The sequence below is a fragment of the Microtus oregoni genome, unplaced genomic scaffold, assembly GCF_018167655.1.
Source record: "Microtus oregoni isolate MIOR12 unplaced genomic scaffold, Mior012 000020F_ref0000438, whole genome shotgun sequence".
Classification (NCBI taxonomy): domain Eukaryota; kingdom Metazoa; phylum Chordata; class Mammalia; order Rodentia; family Cricetidae; genus Microtus; species Microtus oregoni.
Window position 1 is genome coordinate 16575201 of NW_024543079.1, and position 25491 is coordinate 16600691.

The 25491-nt window shown below is 50.6% G+C and overlaps 1 protein-coding gene across 1 annotated transcript in view; it reads right to left on the bottom strand.

Annotated features, from left to right (window-relative positions):
* Nucleotides 1–6045: 6045 nt before the first annotated feature.
* Xkr7 (XK related 7) overlaps nucleotides 6046–25491 on the bottom strand; it is a 28419-nt gene continuing 8973 nt past the window's right edge. Inside the window, exons 2-3 of the mRNA XM_041670770.1 lie at nucleotides 13256–13458; nucleotides 6046–12273 (exon numbers count right to left, since the gene is read on the bottom strand). Coding sequence (XP_041526704.1) covers nucleotides 11318–12273; nucleotides 13256–13458 — 1159 coding nt within the window. The 3' untranslated portion in view covers nucleotides 6046–11317. The remainder of the gene's footprint in view (nucleotides 12274–13255; nucleotides 13459–25491) is intronic.

The following is a 25491-nucleotide window of genomic DNA, read 5'->3' on the forward strand; positions in this document are numbered from 1 at the left end:
AATGAATAAATAAATAACCAAATTCTCCTTATCTATAGCTCCTGGGCTGCTTAACTGTCTTTTTGGCATCTTTCATCTCTTCTTCTTCGCTATATCCGGGAACTAGGCCTTTTGTTATCTAAATTTAAAAAAAAAAAATCCAGGCTCATATGTAGGTCCTAGCTCAAGGTCACACAGGTGGTGTGCTCAGCAGACATTCTATACTGGAGGTGTGTGTCCATATAGTGAATATGAGGCCCCAGGGCTTCTAGCTTGGCTGGACCTGAAGTCTAGTGTCCAGTGCTGCTGGGACACTCACATCCTATATGCCTTACCAAGCACACTGAGGAACATTTGAGGGGCCATGCATACCTGCCATGGTGCCTGGGTCTGGATGCTGAAACTCTCCCTGGCTGCAGTGAGCATTTTAAGCTCTGGATCTCACCCAAGGAAAGGTGACCCCAAAGCTCTACCTTGGTAGTCAGGGTGTGCCAAGAGAGACATGAGGCCACAGGTAGGAAAGAGCGGGTGCCAGGGCTTGGAACTCTTTGCATGGTGCTTTTGAAAGGGTTGGTGAAAGGTCGGGGCTTTCATTGCTTCTGGGTGTGTGAGCTGCAGGAGACCCCCAGCTCTAGCCATTTCTGTTTCTCTCTCACATCAGAAAGGAAATGGTCCAAGCAGTTTGGTGCAGGACTCACAGCCTCTCCCTCCTAAGCTTCTACATCTGCTAGTCACATCTGAGCACCAAGACACGAGACCTTCGCTCAGCCTGTTGGGCCAATGAAAAGAGACCAGGACATGCAAGTCTGTCCCTGACTCTGTTCTAAGCATCAGAATTGCTTGTTGACCCCTGAGCCAGTCTGGAATTCCCACCCTTGTCATGATAGGAGGCCATGATGGGTGTCCCTGGTGCTTCGGTAACTGGCTTTTGCAAGCCCTTCCCTTTCTCTGGGCTTCAGCCTCCCCGACTGTAAAATTGGACCTTATATTATTCCAAGAATCACTAATAGGGCCAAATGTCACTGCTTGGATTCTCAACGAGGACAAGGAGAGTTGTGGAGACAGTGAGGAAGACAAAATAGCCTCTGTGTTGACTGCTGCACCAGAGCCATGAACAGATTAAGTGCTTAGTGTCAGTAAATCAGTCAGAGACAGAGGACCTGGGTTCAATCACGAATGACCTTGAGCAATTTACACCTCATCTCAGAGCCCCAGAGTCCTCACGTGTTAAAAGCAGGGATAATAATGGCACTCTTCTCAGAAAGCTGTAGCAGGGACAAAATGGAAGAGAAACATAACGGCAACACACATCACCAAAACAGTCAGTGAATCAAAAATGTGGTAAGCAGAGCCAGCGAAACCCAGCTGTCAGCCTCATCAGCATGGCGGTCAAGCTCTAGCCCCCGTTAAATCAGCCGCCTGGGAGTCGTAGGCAGAGAAGGGAGATGTGACAGCTGCAGCTGACCTGGAAGAACCCCGCTATATGGCAAGCAGCTGGTGGGAGAAGCCATTCCTGCTCAGCCTTGAAGGGCGAGTGCAGGCTAGCTTACTCTAGGCGGAGGGAGCAGCTTGAGCACACAAGTGAACCTGAGTTGTGCGCTTCCCACCACAGGTGGCCCAGCAGGAGTCTGATCGTGAGTGTTTGCAGGGCTGGTTAGCTGAGCAGCTCCACAATGACTTCAATGTCCTTATGTTTTCTACTTCGTTTCCTGAGATAAGTTGTATGTGCCGTTAGATTTACACAGTGAAGACTCAAAACCTGGTACTTTAAGATGCGACAGGATTTGGATATATAACTTTGATTTATTTTTCATTCATTCATTCATATGTACATTCATTCATTTATTGGTTTTTCGAGACAGGGTTTCTCTCTGTAGCTTTGGAGCCTGTCCTGGACCTCGTTCTGTAGACCAGGTTGGCCTCGAACTCACAGAGATCTGCCTGCCTCTGCCTCCTGAGTGCTGGGATTAAAGACATACATTCAACTAACTTTATTTTTAAAGATAGGATTTCATATAACTTTGGCTGGCCTCAAACTCACTCTGCAAACAAAGATGGCCTCGCAGTTCTGATCCTCCTACAGTGCAGAGATCACACTTGGTGCTGGGGAGGGAACCCAGGGCCTCGCACATGCTAGGCAAGCACACTGCCATCTGAACTCCAGCCTTAGTCCCCTTCCCCCAACACTGAGACAAGGTTTCTCTGTGTAGTCCTGGGCTGTTTATAGTAGTTTGAATGTAATTGGCTTTCATAAGCTTATAGGGAGACGCATTATTAGGAGGTGTGGTTTCATTGAAGTAGGTGTGGCCTTGTTGGAGAAAGTGTGTCACTGTGGGGTTGGGTTTTGAGGTCTCTTATGCTCAAGCTACCCTCAGTGAGACAGACCACTTCCTGTTGCCTGTGGGTCAAGATGTAGGCATCTCAGCCCCTTCTCCAGCATGTCTGCCTGCCTGTCACCATGTCATACCATAATGGTAATAGACTAAACCTCTGAAAATATAAGCCAGCCTCAATTAAATGTTTCCTTTATAAGAGTTGTCATGGTCATGGTGTCTCTTCACAGCAATAGAAACCCTAACTAAGACACTGTTCTAGAATTCGCTCTGTAGACCAGGTTAGCCTCAAACTCTGTGATCCATCTGCATCTGTCTCCTAAGTTCCAGATTAAGGCTGTGTGCTACCATGTAAGGATATATATATATATATATATATATATATATATATATATATATAGTTATAAGAAGCAATTAAGTGAAATCCTACTGTTATAAGGGCCTGCATAAGAAAAGAAAGAGATTTGACACATATAAAATGACACTGGGAACATTTGTGCAGAGACAAGTCCCCCTGAGGATGCAGTGAGAAGCCAGATCTGCAAAGCCAGGAAAGGGGCCTTAGGAGAAACCAACTCAAAAATACCTTCATCTTGGACTTCCTCCAGGACTGCGAGAAAATGGTTTCCTGCCTTGTTCTTCTTTCTGTGGATCAGGTCAGGAGAGCCCTAGCAAGCAATGTATCTAGCAAGATGGCTGCAGAGTAACAGATGTGAAGTCCCTCAGGCAGATGACACCAAGCTCCTCTTTCTAGTGTCTTTTTATTTTTTTTTAACAATTTATTTATTCATTGAGTATGCAGTGTTCTGCTGGTATGTATGCCTGCAGGCCAGAAGAGGGCGCCAGATCTCATTACAGATGGTTGTGAGCCACCATGTGGTTGCTGAGAACCGAACTCAGAACCTCTGGAAGACCCTCTTAACTTCCAAGCCATCTCTCCAGCCCATCTTGTGTCTTTTATTCTGGAAGAAAACCCTGCTGGTGACTTTTCAAAAGACTTCCTTTAGGGGCTGGAGAGATAGTTCATCCATGAAAGAGCACTCGATGAACATAACAGCCAAGGCACAGAGTCTAGACAGGTATGTTGTCTAACACAGCCCTGTGTGTTGGGATCCAGCACAACCTGCCTTGCTGCATCGCCCCATCATCTCCATGGCAAGGTGTCTCTCCATCCAGTTCAGCAGTACCTAGGCTGAGAGCGGAGTGCTGCCCCCTCCTTTAAAGAGATGCCCTAAAGTAGTACTAAGTTCTGCCGCTCACATCTTAGGGGCCAGAACTTGGCTCTGTTGGAAAGCACAGCTGATGGCTCTTCCTTCAAGGTGCTTCCAGTTTGCTTAGGTTCAACCATAAACGAACAGAAAACACCAGGCTCTTAACTCCTGCTTGTCGGTTTCGTTACTCCCTAAGTGCCCACCCTCAAACCTGAGGTTTAGAGTAGAAAACTCACAGCCAAGTGTCTCTGCAAGGTGAGGCATAGGATAAGCTCTAAAATAAACAGGAAGGAATGGTAGAGATGAACCCACACATGGTTTTCATGGAACAAAAGGCAAATGTGATGGACAGGAACATAAGACCTAGATAGTGCATAAGACCATAGCCTCCTGATGACCCCAGAGAGAGAGGAGGGGTCATGTCTTAGGATATATAAAGATTTCCTCAGCCTCCGTTAGTGAGCCTCCTCTAGGCTGACATCTGACTTTGCAAGATCGAAAATAAACTGCTTCCCTTCAACTTCTCCAAGACTTCAGTACTCTTATTATGAAGCAAGGATTAGACTTTCCTTACAGTTCTATGGTCACACGAAGTGGCAAAGGAGGTTGGGAAATGGAGTCTTTTATCCAGAGTGCCCGTGCCCATGTAAGATAAGAAGTTCTTCATATAATAGGGGAACGGGGCTAGAGGAGAGTCCTGGAGCCAGCTCATGTGCACCCACGCACCCAACCCCTAGCCAAGGAAATTAATGCTCCAAGATCTGATTTATGTGCACTGGGGCCAGCATCAGTATCCTCAGGAAGGCTTTCAGAAACAGATTTCTGCAGGAATGGGAGGTGACTGTCATTTAAGATGTCAGCTAAGAAGGCTTACTGCTCCTGCAAAGGACCCAGGTTAGGTTCCCAGCTCCCTTCTGTGGTGGCTCACAATGGCCTGTAACTCCAGTTCCGGGGAATCTGGTGCTCTCTGGCCTCTGTGGATACCTGGGTCCCACAGCACCCATGTAGAGGTCAGAGGACAATTTGCAGAAGTCTGTTCTCCCCTTCCACCCAATGGGACCTGGGAATCAAACTCAGGTCATCGGGCTTGGCTGCAAGCGTCTCTCTCATGGCCCTGCTGATAGTTAATCTTGGGGTCAGTTTGGGGTGAGAGACATCTAGGAAATGAGTCAAGCACACTTCCGAATTTGTCGGTGAACTCCATTCCAGAGACAACAGCATGTGGTGTAGCAGCTGAGGGGGAAGGTTGCCCTGAATCCAGATGGCACTGTCCGATGACTGGGAGCTCAGGCAGAGCAGAAGCCAAAGAGGAGGGAACTGGCTTTGTCTCTCTCTCTCCTCTTGTCTGTCACACGACAAGCCACTGTACTGTACCACAGACCTCCTGCCATGATACTCTGTGTCAGCACACGCCAGCCCTGAGACAAGGGGAACCAAGAGGCCATGGAGATGGAAAGCCATGATACATCCTCCCTCCTTCTAGGTTGTATTTTCAGAACTTTGTCTGCTTGTCGCAGTGCTGGGTATCACTAACATGTGCTTCCAACAGTGTTTGGGGGCCGGCTTCTAATAAGTCATCATCGGCCAAGAAGGTTGATCTTTAAGGTTCTGCACCAAGAGAAGGCCACCATCAGACTTGGAGGAGGACATAAAACAGTGGTCATCAGACAGAGGTCTTTAGACCTTCCCTCACACCAGAATCTCCTAGACACCTTTTTATTCTGGAGACAGGATCTCGCCTTTTTTATTTTGGAGACAAGGTCTAACGTAGCCCCCACTACCTTGAACTTCTGGTTCTCCTGTTCCTACATCTCATGTGCTGGGGTTCCACGGTATGCACTGTACCTGGCTGAGACCTTTGGAAATTCAGAAGCCTGTACTTGGAATGAACCCTCTCTATCGCTTCCTGACCTTTTGGCTAAGATCAAGTGGTGTGAGTCCCTGCTAAATCTAGTTCTCATACTCTCTGGTGTTTGGGAAGCGCTATGTTAAAGTCAAATCCAGGACTGGGTGCAAACCAATGGTAGCATGTCCCCTAAGCATGCGCCGTGTACCCAATCCCCAGCATGGGGAGAGTAGAAAGCCTACTCAGAAGGCATCTCTTAGGGCCAAGGCCCCCAAGAAGATCAGCTCTAGAGGGTGGGCCCTGTTTACTCTTCTTGTTCACTGTACCTAGAATTTGCCCTGGCACACACATCCTAAACACTCAATGCATACTTGAGTTGAGCTGGGAACTTTAGGCAGAGTCTTACTTTTATAAGAATTCATTCTATGACCTTGGAGAAGTACATTCCCATCTCTCACCTTTCCCCCTTTTTCTGTAAAATGGGCTTGGAGTGAATCCCAAGAAATGTTCTGGTTGTTTGATTGAGCTTCTGTCCATCTGGTCTGGATAAGGCCCTGCTCTTTCCCACTCCAGCGCCTTTAAAGGATTCGGTGGGGTTGTGGTGGAAGGCAATCTTCTTCATCTCCTACTCCTGGCCCAGAATAGCCAAACAGGACACAAGCAGAATGTACTGAAATGACTTTTAATATCTCATGTTGCAGCAAAATTAAAAATATACAAAAAGTTTGTGGTGTACAAAAGTCTCAGTAAAGAAGCCCCAGCCTGGCCCCTCCCCTGCCCAGGGAAAGCTGGAAAGGGCGGGTTGGGCTGGGGGGCTGGGCATGGCACAGATGTAGTGAATACCAGGATGGTGCCTAGGGATAGGCTAAGAAGCGGGCAGAAGTTGGGGCTGACCACAGAGGGGAGAGAGGACATGGGGAAGTCCCCTGGAGTGTGCTGACAGGGAGATTGGGCCCTTAGGCATGGCTAGTGGTTCCTGTGGACGTGTTGGATATCAGAGGCAAAGGGATTCTGGTGGGATCCCCCTCCCAAGGGACCTTGGCTCGAGTCCTAGCTTACCACCAGCTTGCCGTGTGAACTTGGGCAAGTTGCCTCCCATCTCTGGGCCTGCCCCATCTGTAAACTAGGAAGTAACTGGATAATTAAACCACCGATGCCCAATGTGGAGGTCCCAGGCCCCACCCAAGTGTCTACAGAGGCAGGGCCTGACACCGTGAGTATTCTTGAGGATTCTGCATTAAAGTCATCCAATACAGAATGCAGACGTCCTTCACACTTGAGTCCTTACTAGGATGTATCTGCTATCCACTCAGCTTTAATCTAAGACGGCGAAACAAACGCTTTATTTAGGTGGCTTTTGGGGGAGGAAAAACAAAACAACTCTCAAGCCACAAAATCCTCAGGGAGTCCGAGGGTTCTGAGGATGGTTCAGACCCCTTCTTATGCCTGGTTTGGAAGCCAGACAGGAGGAGGGCAGGGAGAGAGAGACTTATTAGGTCTGACTGGACTCTGAGACTTTGGTGAAGGGAGGGAAAGGAAAGCCCTCCTCCCTCCTGTGGCTATCCTCACTCCCACTTTGTCCCAAGACCCCCTCCACTATGAGATTATTGCAGACATCCTGAGCTCCCACCATTCAGCCTGGCCTGGGGACTCTGAAAGAGTTGTGCATAGAATAAAGGCCAGCAGTGCTGAGGAGGGGGTGACCTCGGGGTGAGGTTACAGTGGAGGGGCTGAGCATGGGAACACTACGTGCCCAGGGATTCTGCCTGCAGGAATCAGACCTGGTTGGAGCGGACCCTTTGCCTTGTCCTGATTCGGGTCTTCCTCTCCTCGCATCTATTAGTAGAACTCAGTATCCTAACCCAGAATGACACACATGTTCTGTTTCCCTAAACCTAGGGCCTCGGAAGTGTCCTTGACTAGAAGGGGGATTCAGACCCCTATCCCACACTTCCTCTGTGGATTGGCACTGATCCTTTCCCTTCCATGGCAACACCACAGAGCGCTTCCTATAGATTTCAGCCCTACATAGGCTCAGTCTAGGAAGGAGGCAGATGCCAAAGAGTTGTGAGGCAGCCAGGGATGGGATCAGGGTTCTTGGCGTTCAGTTAGCAACCTGTGCCTAAACTCTCCCTCTGCTTGGAAAGATTCCTCCTGAATCGGGAGCCCCCAACTGGAAAAGACTCCAGGTCCTAAGCAATTTCCCTGGCACATAAGGGACCCCTTATCAGATGCTGGGAACAACCAAGGAACTGGAGTCTTCCAGACAACCAGGGTGAGAGTTAGGATTAGACTAAGCCAAATCCCAGAGGCTCCCAACATCCCTGAAGGGGTTGATGCATTAGAAGTCTCAAACTGGTGGCCATTAGGTTGCTTTCCAAAGCCTAAATAAACCTCATTGCTCCTTGGCACAGAACACCCTCCTTCTGCCCACCCCTATAGTTCTGCTTTCTCGAGCCTCCACTCACCCCACTTTCCGTTCTGGTGGCATCTGACTTTATTTATGCCCATGCACGCTGCCTCAGAGAACCTTCCCCTCATTGCCAGGCCTTTGTAGACTCCAGCCCCAGGCAAGCTGCAAGGGAAGGGCTTACAGAACCTTAGTCTTCAGGGGGGTGTTTGGGGATGACGGTCCCAACCTCCCATGTTCTCAATCAGAAACCTGCACATTCTCAGCCTTGCTTGCCCTCCTGGGCCTCTGCTTCTCCAGCCCTTGGGGTGACACACTTCAGGGAGACACAGGTGTAGGGGATAATCTGGCTGAAAGTAAGGCAGATTTGGGGGAGATGAGAAGATGGGACCAAGCCTACATTTTTCGACAGTCCCTGCAGGGGAGAGTGGAGGCCTGTGCTGCCGACTGGGGTGACCGTTACAAGGCACATGGTACATCGGTGGGTGGAGGTACGGTAAGAGGTGCGTGGTGCCTGGGGAGGTTGAGGAGCACAGCCAGCAGCTGGGGTTGATTTGAGGGTGAAAGCTCACAGAACAGGAAGCGCGGTTCTACATTAGGAAGGGAAGGCCTGGCATTTCTGTTCCCAAGATGGCCTGTTATGGCTGCTCCTGAAGAAATTAAGACAGACCTCACTTTTATTGATACCCAGGAAAACTCTGTGGTTCCATTTTACTTGCTGTGTGACTTTGGGTAAATGTGTGGCCCTCTGTTTCTTCTATATAATGAATATGAAGGTCAGGTGACTTTGGGGACCCTTCCTTCAAGGCTATAGTCCTGAAGTCCTCTCTCACTGGAAGAACCTTACAGGGACCCTGGGAATCCAGACTCCGTTAATGGTCTGGGAACAGGAGTGGAGGACCCCAGGGGTCCAGTTGTGGCTGGGGAAAGAGACTGGCTGAGGTAGATTGTGTCACAGAAAGGAACCAAAAACAGCTCCAAGAAGATGGGGCCTTTCCCCATTCCGATTCTTTGTCCTTGTGAACCAAAAACACGGGCTGATAAAGAGAGAGACCTCAGGCCAGGAAGGATGGGGGCCTGAGCTGGGGAGAGGGGCTACTGCGGAGGGAGATGGGCTCTGTCCTGACAGTGGGAAAGGCGAGGGCCCTCTGACACAGCCTTGCAGGCAAGAGTCCTGGGGAAAGCTCTGTGATATTGGGGTGAAAAATGGCCTTGGCTTCCCTGCAGCCTTAGGCCATGCCTAGCTCTGCTTATCCTGCTTCCCTGGCTGCCCTGGCCTCCTTCAGCAACCAGCTAAGGAATCTGAAACCTTTCCTTCCAGGCTGCTGGAGAATGGGGCATCCACAGAGCCATTCTAGGACCTTGGGGGCGGGTGGCGGTTAAAACTGCTTGCCAAGGGTAGCCCAGATGTCGCCATACTGATGTGTGGGATGGAGGTGTAGCTCTTGTAGGGTGCCACACACAGCAGAAACAATGGAGTGACATATCCTGGCACCATGAGCCCTGCAGAATCAGGCTGCTTGGGTTTGGGGTCCATGCCCAGTGCTCCATCTTACAGAGTGTGACAGGTGTATAGCTGGCTATGGAACTGGTCTTCCAGGCAGGCTCTGGGTAGAGGGAAAAGAGAAAGGGTGACTCCCTCGGAGCAGGCCTGCGTCAGGGTGAGCTGTCTGTCACTCTGGAGGCCTCTTGGGGGTCAGGGAAGCAGAGGGAAGAAAAAGCATTCCACACTGACAGAACGAATATAGCTACCCACGGGGCTAGGCAGGGTGGCTTGAATCCTGGATATGATATGTGCTTGTGTGTGCATACACACAGGGTGCCCTCTCAGCCTCACCCCAAGTGTAACTCCCTCCCAGTATCCTTAGCAGATCAATCGTTGCCACATCACCACGGATGGGGCAGCCAGGAGTCTAAGACCTTGTGAGAGAAGCTGGAATTCTGGGCCTCAGTTTTCTATCTGTAACTCCAAGAGAGGCTGAGCCAGGGAGGGCTAAACAATCTTATTTGCATAGTCTAGAATTATCATGGCCTCCACACTTCCAGCCCAGTCTGTACTCATCCCCACAGTCCCTGGCTGTTTCTTTCCAGTGAGCTCACCTCAGTTGGCATAGGGGAGTGGCAAGAGACTCCAGGCCCTGCCTAGAGCGCCACCTTCTACTTCACAGAGCTGCCTAGCTCCCTAGTCCCATACTCCCACCAATAATGTGCCCTGGTCAGTATGGGCTGTCCCAGGCCGGGGGCACATTCCAGGATAATGGTCCCTTGTGTAACCCAGGATGTCTGGACCATGGGAATGGGTCACAGACCTGGGGCCTTGTCAGATTTGAGATAAAACAAATCAGTTTCCCAGATGCACCCCAGAGAACCTCAGTTGCAGGGTGGCAGGAAGCCAAGATTTATGTCATGTCCCCAGAGATATTTTTTTTCCAGCTGAGCATCACTTGGCAGCAGAAATGTCTCAAGGGTTCTGAGGACAATTTCCTTTTAAAGACGATAGGGCTAGGGACATGAAAAGGGGTCTAGAACTTCCATAAACCTTGGCAACCTAGAACTAGAGCACCCATGTTTCCATATCTCCTCCCCCATTGCCCATGGTAGAAGCTAGAAGCATCCACATCGGAGCAGTAGGTTCCAGTGTCCTTGATCATTGGAAGAGATCAGCAGCTCCCTGGGACCCGTTTTCAAGAGGTATTCTAGAACTAAGACGTCTCCCCAGCTAGAGCCTCATCTGTAGTTGAGCCAGACGGACTACCACCGGGGACATTTTATCTGCTGTGCTGAAGGCCTTCATCTCCAGGGAACATCTCAGATGCCCATCTGGAGCAAACAGCACCTGTGACCTCTCACCTGAGGGGTCTAGACCTCATCTGTAACGGAGCTCCCAACAAGTACACCTTCCAAGCAAAGGCACCCACCCCACGCTTGGACCCCTTCGTACTGCTATCACCCCTCGCTCCTTGGGGGTCTCCTCCTGCCAGTGTCTGCACTGTTGGATCCCCAAGTTCTCTCTCCAACTTCCTGCTCTAATCCTCCTGCTGTACAGTTCCCCTTCTTACGAGAACTGTGCCAGTTCTGTCCAGAGATCCGTCCCCAGTCCATCCCACAACCCAGTCTTTCCCATCCTTCTCTCAGGGATCCCCTCCTATCCCAGACAGCCCCCCCCCCCGAGCAGTGCCTTTCCTCTGGTTGGCCCACCAGGGGAGATGTGGGTGATTCTAGGCAGGGGAGAGGGTTGAGACCCTTGTGCCAAGCATAATATGGCATGCCCATGAGAGTGGGGCAGTTTGTGAGGGGTAGCACCAGTTGACGCCCTGTGCCCTGGTCCAGGGGAACTTAGTGAATGGGTCATAGGGCTAAAAAACGAGACCTAGGGCCTCCACAGGGCTGCCCTCTTCCCCAAGGGAAGCCAGTGGCGGGGCCATTCTTGGATCCAAAGATCTACTCCCACTTAGCCTGGTGGCCCTGACATACAGACTCAACACTGTGGTCAATGTGGAGTCAGTCAAGCCTGTCCCTGTTGGGAGGCAGACGGTGCCTACACTGTAGTCTCGTACTCCAGCAGCTCCTGGGAGGTGCCCATGCTCCGGTACTGCAACCTAGGTGTGGCAGGTGAAGAATACTCCAAAGCCAGGATGGTCTTGCGGAGCCGGCGATCAATAAAATGAGCATCCCAAGCTGGGTACTTTTTCCGAGGCAAGTCAATCCGAATGACAGGCCCCTCTGTCCGCAAGGGGCGAGCTACTGGTGTGGGAGGCAAACCTGGTCGCACCTGGAAGACAGGTAGTGTAGGGGTCCCGGCTCGCTCACCTCCCACCGAGGCCCCATCCCGCTCAGTGCCTGTAGTCCTTGGCAGCGATCTTGGTGGACTTGTGATGGCATCAGTTGGAGGGGCACAGGGCCCCGGAGCTTCAGGGAAGATGCAACCCGGTGCCTGGGGCCCCAGCATGGGCCCGTTGGGATGCAGGAGACAGTAATAGACACACATAAAGAATATGCCCAGTGCAAAGCTGGAGGCCACCACGCAGACCAGGATGAGAGAGTAGAAATCGGGGGAGAAGTTCCGGCTGGAGTACCAGAAGCCGGTGAGGGCTGCGTTCTCCAGCAGCACGATGCAATAGTAGAGGGTCACCCGGCGGCGGCTGCGGCCCTCCTTGACGTTGAACCAGCAGAAGATGTAGATGATCCCCACCACCATGTTGTAGATGATCTCTTCCCACTTGGACATGCAGAAGTCTGTCTCACCCTGGATAACCCAGAAGGTCATGATGCACCAGTGGGCTACGATGAAAATGCCAAAGTAGAGCTTGTAGACGCTGGCAAAGAGGGCGAAAGCCAGGGTTCGGGCTGCAATGGTGAACAGGTGCCACAGCACTTGGGCTACAGCACCCTTGTAGGACAGGGGCCGCTTGTCATCTCTCGAGTCTCTCAGTACCTTCTGGTAGGATGCCAGTGTCCAGGCCAGGGACACAAGGGAGGCAGAAATGGAGAGGGCTGTGGAGACAGGGTAGGGATGGGGTGGGCTGGGTTAGGGGTAGGTCCAGGTTGGGTCTGGAGAGGAGGTTCTGGGTCAGGACCTGGACTGTGAGGAGGTGTAAGGGAAGGATCTGTGGAGCAGGCGTGAGGAAGGTCTGGTTGGGATCTTCAAGGGCAAGGAAACGGGGTGGTGGTAGGGAATGAGGTGGGCTGCTTCTGTGGGTATGGGAGCATAAAGGGAAATAGATTTGGGCTCATCTTGATCTCCACTGACGTTAAGTCTAGGATTCTAGTATGGGGTAGACAGGGCTCAGGGTTCTTGGTGGAGGTGGGAAATTAGGGTCCAGGACTCTGGGAGTAGAAGAGGAGGTCAAGAAGGGATCATCAGGTCATGGAGGAGTCGGCAGACCATCAGAAGATAAGAAAAAAGAGGGTACGGAGGAACAACTAGAGCTAAGCAGAGGTAGGGAGGGGATCCCAGTGAGACACTGAATTCTGGGCTAGAGAGAGGGTAAAAGGCGTCCCCAGGGGGCCTGAAGACTAGTGATGGAGTCTCGGGACACTGCGGGTGGGTTAAGCAGGGTGTGGGGCAAACAGGACCTGGTGCAAGGGAGGAGACTAGGACATCCAGTGAAGGGCTAGGTAGACTGAGGGGGACTGGGCAGGTCTGTAAAGCAATGGGTCCCTGTGGATGCAGGCTAGGACTCAACAATTTGTAGAACGTAGAGGGCAGAGGACTCCCTCAGGGCCTAAGGTTTATTGGAAGGAGTAAAGGGAGCGGTAAGATATGATCTGCCCTGACAATCGAGGAGGGAAAGAGAGGAGCCCAGAGTGTCTAAGGGGTGGTGTCAGAGTGGATGAGACAAGTCAGGGGGAAGGGGAGGTCTGCAGAGGCCTAGAGGGTCTTGAGGGTGTGTGGTTTCCTAAACCCTGGCCAGACAGGAAAGCCTTTGGGGCGGGGCGCAGGTATCCCCAGGGGCCAGCAGGTGGCGGGGCTCACCAGTCAGCAGGTCTGGCTCTCGGTTGTGGTAGACCAGCAGGCTGAGCTGCAGCACCAGCTGTGGCGCGCTGCGCAGGAAGGTCTCCAGCAGACGAAGCATGCTTACATCCGCGCTCTCGAACAGCATCCGCCAGTAGAAGTGGCGCCGCAGCCGCTCCCCGCGCCAGCGGCTCTGTAGCCCGAGGTACAGGGCTCGCAGGTACCTGCCGGGGAGGTGGTGCTCAGATCCAGGCTCTTCCCGGCTCGGCTCGTGTTCCTGCCCACCTCAGCCTCCCCGCCTGCACCAAGGAGAGCTCCCTACCAGGATGACCTACTCTCTGACTGTCAAATGGGCTCAACTCTCCTAGACGTGGTTGCGGAGCACCGAGTGCATCCATTAGCTTCTAGCCTAGTCCTGTTCCCATCTCCAGTTTTGAGGAAGGAACTGGGGGCCAGTGACCCCATGACCACACAGTTAGCCAATAGCGGAACCAGAACTCAATTCTGGGTACTAACCACTAGACAACACCGCTTCTTGATGGAAACTTTAAAGAGGTTTGGCCACGGGTTTCTTGTATGGATCACAGCTGGTGCCAGGCCGCAGTCCTGACCCACTGCTCCGGGCCTCAGCTGCTCACCCAACAAACATCGGGTTGTTTGACACAGGCCACAGATTCCAGGGCATTTGACAGATGTCCTCACAGTCTGCCTTTTACACTTGCTGTGCTCTTTCCTGGAACATCCCTTCCCGTTCCTTGACCCCACCCCAGCCCCAAACCTAGGTAAGTCTTGCTCCTGTTTCCAATATTGGGCTTTTGCTGACCACAGCCTCCCCCGAGGTAGGAGCCTCCCTCAGCCTCCCAGCCCCCAGTCCCAGTTCTGCTCCAGATCTTGCCACAGTGGGTTGAACTTCCCGGCTAGGCACACATCTCCCCCAGCTCTAAACTCCGTGCCAGGGACTCCATCACCTGCTAAACACTGCACACTTAGTTCTTAGCACCCAGTAGGCGCTCAACCCATGTAATCACAAAGAAAGAACGCCTGGCTGCAAGCCCGTTGACTTTAATAATTCTGATAACCTTGGAGTAGACAGGAAGGATCTAAGCCCCGAGTTCAATTCCGGACTCTACTTCTCATTTACTCTGTTGAGCATGTGCTCATTCCTATCCAAGTAACAAAGAGGATAGATGTTCAAGAGCGGTGTTCACATGGGATGAGGATTTGAGTCTAATTTCTCCATGTGCCCACAGAACCTGCCTTTCCCCAGACCCTGAAAAGCTTTGGAAATGGCAGGTTAGCTCTTTGACCAAACCACAGAGGGATTCTCTAAAAGTGGCTTCCCAGAAAACAGGAGGAGAGGGTCTAACACAGATCCAGCGACCTGTTGCCTGAACCTCAAACTGAGCCACTAGGGATGGGACAGTGCTGGCATTCCTAGGCCATTGGAACCACGGGATCAACAGATAACGGTGTGCTGACAGCTTATGGAAGCAACTGTGGTGCTACAGGGTCTCCGTATGAAAATTAGAGGGGTTGGTGGCTCTGACCCTCCCAGAACTAGTGACCTGTGTCATAGACTTTCTCCCTAAAATGTGGCCAAAAACATCCAATTTGGGGTCCTCTTGTCCCCAATTAATGCTGCTGACACTTCTCCAATATGACACTGCTTTTTAACATCCATCCTCTCTGCTACTTGGGTAGCCAGGGAGGAAAGGGGACTGTTCCTTTGGCTGCTTGGCAACCCCAGGACTTGATGATTTCTTATGATAAATGGTGATAAGTCATCTCCTTGTGTCCCCCAGTTTTCTGACGGCATCATTCAGTCATATAGCAGCGTGCGTCAACCTAGCTCCGTACTAGGTTTGTGCCTCTATGTATCTTGCCCTTCCCTTCTTCCCTTCCGTGAGACTGAGATGGAAAACTTTGGCAGGGAAGAGGGGCAGTCAGGGAGAATTTTTCCCCCTCTCCATCCCCTCTCTCTTTCTCTTTCTTTCCTAACAGTATCTCCTGTACTCCAGGCTGGTCTAGAACTGAGTAGCTAAGGATGACTTTGAACTCCAAATCCTCTTGCCTCCACCGTCCGAGTGGTGGCATTACAGATATGTTGTTTGTTCTGTCTCTGTTTTTAAGGTGGGTTCTCATGTAACCCAGACTGACTTTAAACTCCCAAGTTAGCTCAAGCTGGTACTGAATTCCTAATGTTTCTGCTTCCACCTTCTACCTCCCTTCCTATAGGCACTGCAATGCCTGATTTTAATACACTGTCTCTAATCCCAACACTTGGGAGGTTGAGGCAGGAGGATCACAAGTTCAAGGCCAGCTTGGGCTACATAAAGAGACTTTGTCTCAAAACCAAAAAACATCAAATCAATCAACCAATCGAGCAATAAAATACAATAAAAAAATACTAGTGGTGGGGGAAAGCTGGAGAGATGGCTCGTTGGTTATGAGCACTGGCTGCTCTTCCAAAGAACCCAGGTTCAATTCCCAGCATCCACATGGCAGCTCACAACCATTTGTAACTCCAGTTCCAGGAGATCAAATGCTCTCTTCTGTGGGCACTGCATATACATGGTACACAGACATGTATACAGACAAAACACACATGTGCATAAAATACAAAGAAATAAATCTTGCACACACACACTTGAGGAGAGCAGTAGAGGAGAACATTCAAGAGAATGGGCAGATACAAAGTGCAGAGGCAATGGGAGCCCATACCCTTTAAGGGGAATAGGTTGAGGTTTGCTGTGCTTGACTTAGACTGAAGGCTTCCAATGAGATGGGGCACAGAAAGACCAGAATTGTGAAAGTTCATCAAATCCTGCAGCCAGTTGTAGGCTGCAGGGCTAGGGTCGTTACTCAGCAGTGGGGGATGTGCTGAGTGTGTGCAAGGCCCCGGGTTTCATCCCTGAGAAAAGGAATCGGAACTGGAGAGCACAAGTTTAATTTTTAATCTGAATCCCAAAATTGGAGGTAATAGGATCAGCTCGGAGCCTCGAAAGCCTACTCTGAGGACTGCCTTGGAGGGAAGCCAAGGAAAGGCTGGGTTTGGTCCAGGCTGGAGTGACAGGGATGAGCTAAGGGGATGATGCACCAGATCTGGGAAAGAGAACAAAGGACTCTGAGGACTATGGGGTGGGGGGACAGGTGGTCCCCAGGGCTGCTGAGGGCCCCAGAACACAGACCTTCATTCCAGGCCTGCCCCCACTCCCTTCCTCATTCTTGTGGCTTCAAACAGGAAGGAGAGGCCAGCTGGTCCAGTGAGAAGGGGCCTGGGGAGCTGGAGAAGAGCAATACCCTGGAAGTCTCTCTGAGGCTAGAGGACCATCTGTTTCCGCCCAGGTTAGGATGAGGGAGGTGCCAGCCCCGCCAGCATCCGTCACCACCTGGCAGACCTCCTGCTACTTCCCCGCCCACTCCTACTCTTTCCTCTGCCAGCTTCCAGCTATCCGCAGACAAAGGGCTCACATCGTCCAAAACTGAGATGGAGAGGGCTGGAAAGGAGGCTTCTGCCACCTGTCCATGGTGCTTGGGGGTCAGAGGGTAGCACAGAATCCACACTGCAGCCTAGGGACAAAAGGCCTAGCCTTTTTGAGCCCAGCCTTACTCTGGTCCTTTTGGCAACGGGACCAAAGCAGGGGCTGTTTCTTCCAGCCAGCACTAACTACTTGCTGCCAGGGACCTGGGAGATGTTCATGGGCTTAGGGGAGTGTTTGAGGCTTGTGGGGGAAAATTGGCGTCAAAACCCAGGGAAAAACTGCAGAATCAAAATTAATAAATGTTTAATTAAATGTCTGTAAAACAGAACATGATGTCAGCTAGTCATTTGCAATTTGGCTTTTATCTAGTTATATATAATTTACATTTGATGTTTGATGTGACTGTGTTTTAATATGCTTGATAGATGTTGCGCCACAGAGGTCTTAAAACAACACTGTCCAGGACATGCAACCTCATGTCCCCTGATCATTTTCTCCTTCTCTGAAACAGGGCTGGAACCTGTCACCCTGTCTGCACCACTGTCACCAGAATGAAGACCCTAAAGGCAGGATGGAGGTACACTGGGTGTGTGGGGTTGTGTCCCAATCCTGCCCTGGACCCTGCTTTATGGTCTTGGATAGTCTCTGCTTCCCTGAATCTAATCTTTTTCCTTATTGTGAGAATCAAGTGATAGAGTTAGCAGTAGTTTTCAAACTGTAGAGGGATGTGCACACAGTGGTGGTGGAGAGAAGAGGAGCTTATATTGGGTGGTGGTCTCTAGCTCCTTCGGGCCACTAAGCAACTGCCTCTTCAAACCTCCACCAGAAATCCCACTGCACTCTGCTGCCTTCTCTGTTTGAAAGAAAGTTGAAAGAGGCAGATTTCACCACGGATGGGACTGGTAACGCCCACACAGGACACTCCATCTCTAGACAAGGAATCCAGACTTGCTTTTCTCCAAAATGCATCCTGTGTCACTCCCATCCACCTCTCTAGTCCCTGCTCCATCCGTCTCACAGGTGGGGCCACCACCTGGTACAGGCATCTCCCGCCATCTCTTGTCAGGACAACCACAATCTCAGCCTCCTCTCTGGGTCTCTGTCCAGCCACTCCTGCCCCCTACAGTCCATTCCACAGATAGCAACCAGCGGGTAATTCTTCTTTTTTTAAAATTGATTCTTTATTAATTCTATTTATTTATTTATTTATTAAGGATTTCTGCCTCCTCCTATTGGATCGGGTCATCCCCTTTCTGGAAACCTCACACAGGCTTCTTATCACACTTGCAATGAAACCCAAGCTTCTCCCCTCAGCTCACAGGCTCCCAACCATCTGGCCTGCCCGTTTCTCTCACTGTATCTCAAACCACTGTCTGCTTGTTCTCCACACCCCAGCTGCATTGGAAGTCCCTGCCAGACTTGCTCCAGCCTCAGGACTTCCTTACTCGCTGCGGGCTCAGCCTGGAACGCCCTTCCCTGGATCCTGCTCTGGCTCCTCATCAGCTCCCCAACACATTCTTTGCGGAGACCACCCATCCCACACTGGTACTTCTCCCTTCCAAGGATTATTCTAGTCCATCACATGCCTGCCTGACTCCTCCTGATCCTCCAGCCTTCATCTCCTGAGTGCTGGGATCACAGGTGTGAGAAACCACATCCTGTTTCTGAAGCGCTGGGATCAGTCCCAGGGCTTCGTGCGTGTGATACAAGTTCTTTGCCAACTGAGTTCCATCCTCAGTCCCTAGACAGTTTCTTTCTGTTCAGTCACAGGTGCTCCATGAGGTAGGGACCTTGCTTGTCCTGGTCACCAGAGTGTCCTCTGCTTTTACATGGGTAGAAGGCAGGGATAAATGTTGATTGAAAGGATAAATGTGTGTCTTCTCTCTGGTCTCGGCAGAGCCTGGGCCTCCGTCTCTGTCTGCGCGGAGTCAGAACACTTCCCAGAACACCACTGCCCATTTATTCTGTTGTTCTTCCGGGAAGCCTTCCCTGGTGCCCCTCTAACGTGGCTAGGCTCCTTTCCTCTATGATTCTCAGATGTCAGTGGCCTGAAGCCAGGGTGAGCTCTTAACCCACAGGCCACTGTAGGTTGTGACCCCACTTTACAGGGCTAAGGAGACAGCTACTGGGACTGAACTTTCTGCTTCCCAGGCTTTGGCAGGTTTTTGAGATAGGGTCTTGGCTATACAGTTCTGGCCTGGAATTTGCTAAAAATTCCAGATGGCCTAGAACTCATGAAATTCCTCCTGCTTGGTTCTCCCAAGGGTTAGGATTACAGACCTGAACCCTGTTGTGTCCTTTTTGACTTCCTGTCTCTAAAACAAACTAAAATTACTGAATTCATTGGTGTGTGTGCGTGTGTGCGTGTGTGTGTGTGTGTGTGTGTGTGTGTGTGCGCGCGCGCGCCATGTGTGGAGGTGGGGAACATCCTGCAGAAGCCAGTTCTCTCCTCCCATGAGACTCAATCAAGTGGTCAGGCCTCATGGTTAGGGCCTTTGCCTTCTGAGCCATCTTGCCAGCCCCCAACTCACTGTCTTATGCTAAGAGAGGAAGTAAAGTGTGCTCTAGAAACCCAAAGAACCAGTAAGCATAAACAGCTGGGGCTGGGAGCAAAACTGTCTGGCCTGAGAAGTAAAGAAGCCAACAGTTAGTGTCTGAATCCATCCGCTCGAGCTCCTCAGCTCCCCTAGGACCCCATGACCTCCATGAGCAGAGTCAATAAATGGACAGAACTCACTCTTCTTCCCCTCTCAGGTCACCCCTGTGACCTAGCATCTTCCAGAGCCCAAGGGATTTGCTTTAACGCACAGAAGGAAGGGGGAACAAGAGGGAGGGTTCAATGTTCCTGAGAAATTCTGGGCTTAGCACCCAGCTTACCCCATCTCTCCCTTGTTGCTGAGTCAACCCCCAAGTCTCTAGCATGAGGTGATGTTTCTGTCATTGGTTTTAGTCTCTCCTCAGAGAGGCAAACCTGGCCTCAGACCCCAGGTCATTGTCTGTCGCTTGAATGGCAGTCTTCTCTATCCATTCCTTTACCATTGTCTGTCAATTTGGGAGTCTCTTGCAGGGATCCCAAGCCAGCCCACCTGTATACCTGCAAACTACACATCGTTCTGTTGTGCAGAGACTTTGTTCTTCTGCCTGTCCTGTGGACACAAGCTTTGCTTTCCTCCCTGTGGATCTGTCTGCCTGGGGCTCCCAGTCCTTCACTGACTGGTCCATCTGCTGGCCTGCTGCTCAGCTCGTGGCTCGGCGTGACTGCCCGCTTTCCAGCCATCCTCCACCGCTTGGTTCTCTTCTTCCTGACTCTGGGTTCCTTTCTGTCTGTCTGTGTCTCTCACATCCTCAGCTCCTCCATCTGTCGGTCTCCGAGTTTCTGAGCGTGTGTTCTCGCCCCTCCCCACACCCCTTCGGGGCTCTGCGCCAAAACCACAGCAGCTTCCAGAGGCTTCCCGGCTCTGCCCGTTCCATCCAGGGAAACAGCCTGTTAAAGACCTCTGTCTCCAAATGGACCTCGCCCTGTGACCCCTGCAGGCTGAGGGTGGGGCTCAGGAGACAGCAGTACTCCCACCCTCCAAGCCCTTCACCTCTTTGTAGGACAACAGAGGACTGTGCGGGGGCCTATTGATGATGCTATCAACTCACATTAAGCATCACCTCCCAGTGCAATTGAGAAACCAGAAAGTGGTAACAGAAGACACTTAAGCAAGGCTTCTTAAAGGAGTTGCCCACTGAGAGGCCTTGTCAGAAGGGAGGCCTGGGATTTTCTATCAGGCATGATGGTACTCGCCTGTAGTCCAGTGCTCGGGAAGTCAAAATAGGAGGATTGGTGGTCTGAGGCCAGTCCAGTTGTACAGTGAAACCCTATCTCAAAATGCAAAACAAGGAAGCAGAGGCAGAAGGATTTCTGTGAGTCCAAGTCCAGCCTGTGCTACATAATAACTTCCAATTAGTCTGTCCTCATAGTGAGACTCACTAAACAAAGCAAAGTCAAAATTACTCAGCATAGAAAAAAACAGTGGGACTGGAGAGGGTTGGCAGTCAGGAAAGATTTTCTGGAAGTTGCCATTGCTGATCAGTCTGAAGCAGGCACATGAGCTAAGCAGGTGGAAAAGGGAGGGAAGGGAGAGCCTGGCAGAGAAAGCAACCGGGGCAAAGGTCCTGAGGTTAGGGAGAGGGAGAAAGTGAGAGATGAGGAACCACCGTGCAGGACCCAGGAAGGTTTAAATGGGGGTGATGGTTTTAGAGGTGCTGCTTAGGTGTGGGGAATTCAGTCAAGGGGAAAAGAGTGGAGGGTGGGTCGCTTGCCAGGTGAGAGCAAAGGTTGGCCTTTTGACCCTTCCCAGAAATTTGGAGGAGAGACCTGGCACCTAGTCCAGTAGCTGGAAAACACTGGAGTTGTGCGCCCTTCACTTCACAAGGGCGTGGGTCAAACTAGCCGCGGAACGAAGTCCCCACCTGTGACTTCCGCAGTGCAGCCCAGGAAGGGGGGCATCAACACCCTTTCCCATTGGTTTACCCCTCAATGCTGAGCACTCCTGCATGGATGCGAAAATAGTCCCTTCCTGGGGTTGGCAGCCAAAAGAATCCTAAATGTCAGTAAAGATTGTGATTTTACACGTTTGGCTCCCATTTCATGTGGTGCGGGAAGCCAGGCTGTCTCCCTCTTCCTTCACAGCCCCTCTTCTCTGCTGGCCTCAGGCCAAATACTTCCGGCCACTGTTTTAGGTCCTAGCTAAAAGTTGGAGACTTCCTCCCATCCCGCCCTGCTCACCAGCTCCCAGCCAGGGTCCAGATTCTTGCTTCGTAGAAAAACAGACAGCTGTTTCTGAGCAAAGTATTTGGGATCAGGTTCTGGCCTCTCACAACCCTCCTTTTTCTGAGCCTCAACTTTGCCATCTATGTTATGGGTTGGTGATGTGCAGGAGAGACTAAGATTTGGCATCCTGTGCTCTGAGGGACCTTTGTTTGCTCTTTCTCTTCCCCTCAGTCCCTGGGTGGAGCGAGGATGTTAGGAGATGGTGGGGAGGGCCTTGATTCCAATCTCCTGGTGACATTTGAAGGTACTGGGACACTAATGTAGAAAGAAAGAATCGCATCTGGTTACTTGTGGTCTGACAGAGATTTCAGAAGTAGAGTGCTCCGAGAACTGAGCTGTTTTCATTTTCCGGGGCTCTGGGGGAGCTACAGAGGCATGCCCTATCTAAAGAGGCAGCTGCGCCTCAGCGCTAACCAGCCATGCCCTGAGAGAATATGAAATTCAGTGACAGAATATGAAATGCAATGTTCTCCCTTATACATTTTTCAAGCCCAGCCAGCAATTAGGATATCAATGCAAAAAGGAAAGTCTCAGGTTAGAAATTATGCAACCAATTAAGGAAATATCACATGACTTTAAAAGAAAGCCTTCCTGGGCTTATATGCATCACACACTCAGTAGTTAAGAACACTGGCTGCTCTTCCAGAGGACCTGGCTTTGGTCCCCAGCACCCACATGGTGGCTCACAACCATCTGTAACTCCAGTTCCAGGGGATCCAATGCCCTCTTCTGACCTCTACAGGCACCAGGCGTGCATATGATGCTTAAGCATACATGCAGGCAAAATACTTTTATATGTAAAAATGAAAATGTAAAAATCCAGGCATGGCAGTTCCCACCTGCAATCCCAGGGATGTCAAATTGGGAGCCCAAGACAGGCTGACCCCTGGAAGTTTACTTCTTGTGTGAAGTTCCAGGCCAATGAGAGACTTGTGCACATACAATAGAAATAAATTTTGAGAAATTTAATTCTCTTAAAAATGTATTTCATCTGTCCCTCTGCTCCCATTCCAAGGACTCAATAGCTGTTGGTGGCTGGTGGCTCCCATTAGACAATGCAGATACCGAACACTGCTGACCCCACAGACTCAGCAGACAGCACTGAACGCTACAAAACCAAACTGGCCAAGAGTCAATGACATTAACGATCCAATGTGGGCTTCATCATCCTAGTCACTCTGCTTTTGTATACATTTAGAATTTTGCACACTAAAAACTAAAATACCACTTTAAGAAGTAGGTAATGCCTGGGATGTGTAGTTCAGGGGCAGAGCACTTGCCTAGCATGTGTGAGAGGCTGGATTTGATGCCAGCACTGTGAAAAGGAACAAGTAGATTGAGTTTTAGAAGCAAATACATAAAATGAAAGCAATAGAAAATAGGTGAATAGCATTATGGGAAAGGAACACATCCCAGGCTGGGTCTCCCCAAATGTCACGGGGTTTGCAGCCTGCAGTGTGCCAGTCCAGCAGACTGGGACTCAGTATTGTAAGACCCTGAGTCAGAACTGTGAATTTAAACCATAAGGGGCTTTACAGTCATCTAGTTTGTCCTTTAAACTGGAGTCAAGTCCCTGCTTACAGTGTCTTTGCCAGCTAGCCACTTCCTCCACACCCTCTGCTAGTGGGTGTTTGCGCCCTTGAAAGAGCATCAAGGTCTTCTCGTATTTACAAAAAAAAGCCCCCACCTCCGTTTAACTTAGGATCATCTGTGTGCACAAAACCTTGGGGCCACAGAACAAGGATCTTTCCTTGGTGGGGCTCCTCAGAAGATGCTCCTCTCCAGCCCCTCCCCTTTGGCCCCTAAGCTTTAGGATGGGATGCCACTCGGGCCACAAGGGCAGCAGCACACTTCAGAGGTGCCCCTGTAACAAGTGCTGGTGTCTCTGGAAGAACCCAGAGGCTGAACCACCATCTCTCCACTTTACAGACAAACTCTGGCTGATGAGCAGTTCTCCCCAGGATCACACAGCTACAAGGTGATGGGACCTTGACCAGCCCAGGACCCGCAGTGCTGGGCTCCTTTTTCTTTCCTGAGCCCTGGGAAAACTAGGGCCAAAATTCTCAAGTCCCCATATGAACTTCACAGACAGAGGAAATGACTGGCCCAGGACTCTGATCTCAGCGGTTCTGTTCAATTCACACCAACATCACTGAGCATCCACTTCCCACAAGGAGTTTTACTTCTTGTCTCCTAAATCAGCTATGCCTTTTTCCTCTGGGAACTGGACTCAGGGTTCCTCTGCTTAGCCCTCAGCCCACTGGCAGCAGAAGGCTGATGCTGGAGTCCCAGCAAACCTCACTGCTGTGCCCGAGTGGCAGGCTTTTACACCGCCTTAGCTCTGATACCACAGCCACGAAGCCCAAACGTGTTCCGTCAGGCTCCTCATCCAAGAACTGGCTGAGTGCAAGGCCAGCAAAGGTAGCAAGGACAAGGCCAGGCCTCCCCTGGCTTGTGATCTGTGGACAAAGCAGCCAGATGGGCTGACAGGCATGAGTGATGAGCCCAGGGGACGGCTGAGAAAGAGCCCAGAATGTTAACGGCAGATACTTTATTTTACATTAAAATAAAACGGTTTAGAGGCTTTTCTGATATATTTTTTTTTCTTCCCACTCTCAAAGTAATACCCGATTGATCAGTCTATAAGAACACACTTAACTAGGCTGGGGTGGGCCAGTGGGTAGAGCACTTGTTGTACAAGTGTGGAGACCAGCATTTGAATCCCCAGGACCCATGTAAAATGTATTTTGGGGGGGGGGGCAGTGCAGTAGTATGTGTGTCTGTACTTAAGTACTCCTATGGTGAGATGGAAACCAGAAACAGAAGAAGCCCCAGGAAGTGGTGGGATGGCAAAGCAATAAGAAGCCCTGTCTCAAGGTGTAAGGCTAGGACTGACCTGTCCTCTGATCTCTGCACATGCCCATAGCGTATCCACTCTTGAAGGCACAAATACACACTCACATGCACACAAACGCCTTAAGTATATATATATAGTTAGCCAACGCTGGAAAGATGGCTCGGCAGTTGAAAGCACTGGCTGCTCTGGCAGAGGACCTGAGCCCAGTTCCCAGCACCATATCAGGCAGTTCACAAATGCCTGCAACTTAACTCTGCTAGCTTTGGGGGGCAACTGCACTCACGTGCACACACCCACATGGATACACCCAATTTTTAATCTTTTTTTTTTTTAAAAAAAAAAAACATATGCTTAGCTAGCAGAAGGAGGGATGGCTTAGAACCCACACACAGAGGGTTGAGAGGCTTGACCACATGGCTTTCAACCCTGGCTTTGCTACCAGCTGGGAGGCTAGTCCTATCTGTAACTCAATTTCACATCTGTAAAATGGATCAGTAATGCTAGTTAACACTGACACTGTTATGGACTTAATAATTCTTAATAATGTATAAACATGCTCTATGCATTCTTCCACTGCACCTGCACAGTGGCTTGTCACATGGGACTTCCTATCCCTTCCTCACAGATGAGAGGAAAACCAAGGTTCAGATTAGCCCAGTGGCTCGCTGAAAACCGTGGAGGTGGCGGGATAGGGTTTGTTTCTGTAGGTCCTTGTGCTTCATCCTGTCTGTCACAGATACAATGATGTAATCTGAGTCTTAATAAACAATAACTCTAATTTTTAGTCATATTCTTTATTTTCGGAGACAGGATCTCATTAAGTAGCCCTAGCTGACGCTACATAAACCAGTCTGCCTTGAACTCTTAGAGATCTGCTTGTCTTCCAAGTGTGGGAATTACAGAGTCAGATGCCACCACACCCATCAAAACAACTGATTTTTTTTTCAAGACAGGGTTTCTCCGTGTAGCTTTGGAGCCTGTCCTGGAACTCATTCTGTAGACCGGGCTGGCCTTGAACTCATAGAGATCTGCCTGCCTCTGCCTCCTGAGTGCTGGGATTAAAAGTGTGCACCACCACCACCTGGTCAAAATAGCTAAT